The sequence below is a fragment of the Lipotes vexillifer genome, unplaced genomic scaffold (genome assembly GCF_000442215.2).
Source record: "Lipotes vexillifer unplaced genomic scaffold, Lipotes_vexillifer_v1.1 scaffold387, whole genome shotgun sequence".
Taxonomy (NCBI): domain Eukaryota; kingdom Metazoa; phylum Chordata; class Mammalia; order Artiodactyla; family Lipotidae; genus Lipotes; species Lipotes vexillifer.
In genome coordinates this window covers 3111825-3118140 of record NW_006795399.1, presented here as the reverse complement: position 1 = coordinate 3118140, position 6316 = coordinate 3111825, and the positions used below count along the sequence as shown (strand labels likewise).

Below are 6316 nucleotides of genomic sequence, written 5' to 3'. Positions count from 1 at the left end.
AAGAGTGAAAATGAGACCCATGGCAGAGTCATCCCTGATCATTTTGTTGCTTTCAAACATTCATGAACTTATTTTAAATATAAATGACAAATCTTTTAAAATAACACTAAGGCATTACCCACAGGCTAAAACTTACCCAGTAACTCCCTATTTCACCATCAATTCTAGAAACTTGATAAAGGGAGGCAACTGCAGGCTGTAACAGTTCTAACACTCACCTTATAAGCTATCTATTATGTTAATAAGAAAAGAATGTTGTCCATGCTGTAGAAAATTTCGGAGAAGGTGGTTTCACCATTTTCAAGTTATTGTCAACAGTGTGAAAAGGAAGATGAGACACATGGGTGGGGGGTATGGGAGACAAAAGCCCCAAATTTGGGGATACTATGTGCCATCCCCTTCCCCACTAAAGCTGTGTGTTGACACTGGTGTGAATCCGCTTTGTTTATTCCCAGCAGCCTCTGGCTCCCGTCATATAAGGCACCAAATTCCCTTTTCAAGGTAATAACTGTCTAGAATCCAACTCAATAGCAACTGAATCCATAAGCTAAGTTACCATGAGATACCCCTGGAACACCACAATTGCATAGGTTTCCCTAAAAATCAATTTCTGCTACATCAAAACATAAACAAAAGGTTTTAGGTGCATTTGCCTGTGCAATGGCTATTTTATGTTTATTACTTGGTTTCAGTGCCTATGTAACATGAAGGCATAATAAATCTGTCAAACTGTCCTCTCCTTGGTTCAGATAAAATTCTTGGCATTTCAATATAGGTTATTATCTCTTATGTCAGACCTGAGTCCAAAGGAATACTAGAAGGACATTTAATTTCCTTTTCTCCTACTTCAACTTTCACTACTCAATTCAGAGAAAAGTTATGAGTACATAGCTAGGAACCATTTTTATGTAGGCATCCATCTGGGCCCATCGTTTTTTCTGGAACAACAAAAAGATTGAGGGCAATTGCATAATCCATTCCCAAGCCTTTTATGGATATCAGGGCCTGGGGGAACTATCTGGCCTATTTGGGTCCTTTCATTCAACAACTCTCTATTGTATATGTAAAGTGGGGATTGGGTTGAAGGGAACACAGTCAATGAAGAGAAGGCTAGGCCCTAAAATGGGATGTATTAGCACAAAATGGAACACTGGGACTCAAAGTCTATCATCAGCAAAATCCCATAACTAACATAAAGGTCATGAATTTGGGGGAAGAAATAAACTAGTTTTGGTGGGATGAAGTGGCTGATAGGAATTTCTTATTAGAAGATATCAAAGTTGCTAAATTCTCCTTATTATCAGTCACTGGTTCCATGTGTCTTCTGAAAGTAATCTGAGTGGGAAAGTGAAGGGGAAATGTTTTAGGCCAGTTGGCTCTTGTATTCCCATTAATGGGAGTCATGCTCTACACGACTTGGTCGGACCCATTAGGGGCAATAGATTTCTGATGCTGATGGGACCCAGAGCCCTAGGGCCAATTTACAGCTTGATATTTGCCGAGCAAGATGCTGACATGGCAGCAGACGTAGCTCCAATGTCCAGCTCACTCCACAGTTATCCCTTCAATCCTTCTTGATGAGATCTGTCTGAGACGAGACTATGCTGAAACTGCAAGAGCTGTAACTGAAAATTAAGTGGGGGCTTCAAGTAGTGACTGAGCCAGCAGACTAAGTGGCCAAAAGGGAGACAAGAACAGCTCCTAAAAAAGGTTTACGGAGTCAAGCAATCTCCAGGCGCACAGAGGCTCTGAAGCATCTGGGGCAGAGCCACACAGGAAGACAGGGCAAGGACACAGCACACCAGAGGCACCGTCCTTCACTGTCTGAGAGCAGCTCTCATGCTGCAGGACCCATTGTCACTGCCACTGCCTACAGCTCAGTTCTCCAACTACCAGACAGGGAGTAATAAACTGAGTTTGATTTTACTCATCCCAAATTCAAACACAGTGAGAAAAACTCATCTTGAGATGGAAACTGTATATCACAAGGGGTCTACTAAACACAAAAAGACGAGAATCTTTCTCTACTTCACAATGCTTTCTTGCTGAAATAAAGACATGAGTCAGGAAAAGTCACACTGGAGGCAAGCAACCATGTCTCTAAGTAGTTATATGGGGAAGGCACCAAAGTCTCCAGGGAATCCTGAGACCATCTGTACAGCCGAATTATTTTTTCAAATCAGCTTAGGCTCAGACATGCTAAGTCTCGATTTCTATTAATGAGGCAAAAAATAGTAAATTTCAGAGGTCTTAACAGTTCTTTGTAGATAGATAAAATGTTACCATGTACATAATTCACAAAGATAGAAACGTTTCCTAATATAAAGCAACTTTAACCCATGGCATCTGTCCAAATACTGCTTATTTTTCACTTTCTGCTATATGTCTATTTGCTGCCAACTGAGGTAGTTGTCACTTTAGGACAGCTTAAAGCTGTGGGAAACACTGGCAGAAAAAAATCAACTGGCCACCTGGAGGCGAATCTCAGAACTGACATTTTGGAGGTCTGTAATGGAGTCCAGAACCTTTCAACATTATCTGTTAATGGCTGGTCTGAAGGAGTCATTACAGCTTTTTAAAAAATCACCTGCCTTCTCCATGATCATGGTTAAGCCAGTCAGTCCAATGCTGTGCTCCTGCCATCAGTGTCTATCTTCCTGAATAAAGTAATTATAGCTTTTTCCAAGGTATGAGGGTCACAAAGATAGAACCAAGCAAATGACAGAGACTTGGGAATTTGCTCCCTCATAAATGGCACTGCTTGTTTATAAGGGTACTTTCCAATGGCAAAAGAAAGTGAAACCAATGCCACTGTAATAAAAGGCAGCATGAACCTCTGGTCAGAAATGGAATTGCAAATAAGTACAATAAGTTCATAGAAAAGTGCATCTGCTCCTGATGGCTGAACAGGCACCCAGAGACATAAGGATTATCTGGAGGTCTATCTCCCGACAATGCAAATTGCGGCAGCCACATAGCTACAACGTGTATATTGTATCAAGAACCTTCACAGATAGTTTCAGGCTCACAAATTAGCCAGACTTCCGGTGGGGAGGGATACAGGTGGTACGGAAAGGCTGAAAAGAATAGGTAGAATGGGTAGACAAAGGAAGGCAAGGGAAAAGGAGATAGTTTCTTGATCCCACAGCAACTCAAAGATATGTGACCCACTGACAGGAAAAATGGAGAACCTTAAAAAGCATTTAAATTCCCTAAATAAGATCACTCCTCCTAACCAGCAGAAACAATGCTATTATAAATAAACCAAAGGGAAGAGAATATAAGAAATGAAACATGTATATACTTAATGAAACATGTATATACTCAAATGTATACACTTGTATATATAAACATGTATATACTGAAATGTATATACTTCAGAGGTGAGGGAATAGACCCTTCCTGAAAGGGCAAATGGGGCAATGAAGACTTAGAAGGGAAGAATGCAAACCTATTTTTAAAATAGAATTGAAAGTTAAATATAATAAAAACCCCAACAGACCTCATCTACAGAAAGGCCTGCAGGCAGGACTTAGAATATCATAGGTGTGAGAACTAATCCAAAGCTCAGCACAACACTCCTTGGGCTTTAATGGATAATCCATATTAATAAATACGTAGGGGCCTACTGGGCTTGTCACTCTGGAGCACTTGCTGGCTCTGGAATGAGTTTGTCACATTTTTAAAAAATGTATTCACTTAAAAAACAAGACAGACAAATAATAATCTATTTTCCTCTTAAAACAGTTAAAACAAGGATTATGCTAAAGTCATTGAAATAAAAGCAGAAGTAAAAGAGGCTCAGATTTGTGGATTTGTCTCTGAAAGATGCAGCCTATAGTCTGAAAGCATTATTTCACATATAACAGTTATCACTTCTGAGTTTGAAATGCCACGACTGAATCAACTTTCAAAGAGGAGCTGGAATGCCATGCTAGCTGTGGCAATCCAGTTTCTTCGGAAATATAAAGGTGGGCCAAGAACTTAACCAATGGGACGTGTTGGGAAGCAGTCACTACTTTATCCACTCTGCTTCCTCGGGACCCCAGAGACCACCAAGACCATTTCCAGAGGGACGTCTACTCAGGCCTCTAATTTCAGCGGGAGAATTTCAGCACTATCTCACCCAACTTCCAAGATTTGAGAAGCAATTGTGCAACACATGCAACCTGGACCATTGAGGTACCAAGCCAATCCACATAAAAATAAATGACGACCACCTAAGTCAAGAAGCTGTTCTGTTGTGTGATGGCGGGGTACCGAGAATCTGAGTCCTCCTCTTCAGAGGATGTTTCTTCATAGAGTTCGTCCTGGGCAATAATGCTCTCTAACCCATACTCCTGCTCATGGACAGAAACCTCATTGGGTGTGAGGTGGAAAGATCCTTCCACAAAGTCAGCAAATCTGAAAAACAGAAGATAATACTCATTAGGAACCTGCCTTCTGTCCTGTTTTCTTTCAAAATAAGAATAAATTGAAACCCTTGATATGCTCTCAGCTCAAATTATATTGAGTCTAGCCAACAGCCTTATCCTTACTCTGGCAGGTAAGTAGACTAAAGCAAGAAATAAGAAGAAAAGGAAAGCTGGGATCATAGGCCAACATCTCCTGCAACCCCATTCTGCTTAATAAGCACTTTTAGGGCTTCCCTGGTGGCGCAGTGGTTGAGAGTCCACCTGCCGATGCAGGGGACACGGGTTCATGCCCCGGTCTGGGAAGATCCCACATGCCGCGGAGCGGCTGGGCCCGTGAGCCATGGCCGCTGAGCCTGCGCGTCCGGAGCCTGTGCTCCACAATGGGAGAGGCTGCAACAGTGAGAGGCCCGTGTACCCCAAAAAAAAAAAAAAAAAAAAAAAAAAAGCACTTTTAGTTATGCAAGTTTAGTTACCCTTTTTAGTTATGGAAGTGCTAAAGTTCCTTTAGTCATCCGTAATCCTGATAAGATTAAGGGGCATTACACATTTATTTGTGTTTATGGCCCTATAAACTTTATGCCATCAGGATTCCAAATTGAAGCTTCACATGTTTCCAAATAAAAAGGATCCCCTCTCCTAAAAAAAAAAAATTAATTAAAAAAAAACACTCAAGAGAGCAGTGCAAAACTATCAGAGGGGAAACTTAATATGGGACTAAAGTCTTCTCATCTCAATGCTAAAATCAAAGCTAGAGTAAATAGTTATTTGAGGAATCAGAAAACAGGCTACTGCTTAACATGTGATATGAGTACCTTTCTCCTGACTACTCCTAGATGAACAAGGAAAACAAAGCCACAAATACAAAATGATTATAGAAGCATAATCTCTGTTAAAACTGAAGGTCACAAGTACCCTGACAGACACTTGGCACTTCTGGCAAAGAGTTTATTTACCTTTTTGGAGACTGGATTCGAGAAACAGTCTTCCAAGCTGAGCAGTCTGGACTGTTGCAGTATTCTCTAAGCTTCTCTAAAGCCTTTCGGGTCTCTACCTCTCCTTGTATCCGATATTCTTCTTCTGTCAGAAGACGAGGGGGGACAGTCTTTTCTGTTGCATTACACATCTTTCTGTGCTCACCAAAATAACATCATGAATGATTAATCAGTAATCTACATCCACCCTTACGTCTAACTCCCTTCAGTGGGTCAAGCATACATACTCCTGCTCATGGACAGAAACCTCATTGGGAGAGCCTGAGCATTAAGAGTCACTGCTCCCACCTTTCTTCTACAGACATCTTTAGTTATAATGTACCCTTGACATGTTAGGCTATGAGTCACAAGTCAGAGTAGTCAATATTATTCATTAATGTGAACAAATTCACTTATTTCCCAACAAGTGACAGACAATATATTTATTTCCCAATAAATGGAAAAACCACAAGAAATGATGGCATAAGACTGTGGTTCATTAACTTGGTTCCCCCCGAACTGAAGGCATTACTTTGACTATCTGTAATAGAAAGAACATTGATAACCTCAGAACCTATGACTATTCCATAGTCACCACACAAAGTGACAACATGCTTTGAATTACATCTTAAACTAAGAATAGGACTCCCAGGGGGCTTCCCTGGTTGCGCAGTGGTTGAGAATCTGCCTGCCAGTGCAGGGGACATGGGTTCGAGCTCTGGCCTGGGAGGATCCCACGTGCCGCGGAGCAGCTAGGCCCGTGAGCCACAACTACTGAGCCTGCGCGTCTGGAGCCTGTGCTCCACAACAAGAGAGGCCGCGATAGTGAGGCCTGCGCACTGCGATGAAGCGTGGCCCCCGCTTGCCACAACTAGAGAAAGCCCTCGCACAGAAACGAAGACCCAACACAGCCAAAAATAAATATTAAAA

At 41.6% G+C, this 6316-nt stretch overlaps 1 protein-coding gene across 1 annotated transcript in view; it reads right to left on the bottom strand.

Moving 5' to 3' along the window:
* Nucleotides 1-4220: 4220 nt before the first annotated feature.
* The window catches only part of NEMP1 (nuclear envelope integral membrane protein 1), a 16045-nt gene continuing 13949 nt past the window's right edge, over nt 4221-6316 (bottom strand). The window contains exons 5-6 of the mRNA XM_007467797.1: nt 5369-5542; nt 4221-4404 (exon numbers count right to left, since the gene is read on the bottom strand). Coding sequence (XP_007467859.1) covers nt 4221-4404; nt 5369-5542 — 358 coding nt within the window. The remainder of the gene's footprint in view (nt 4405-5368; nt 5543-6316) is intronic.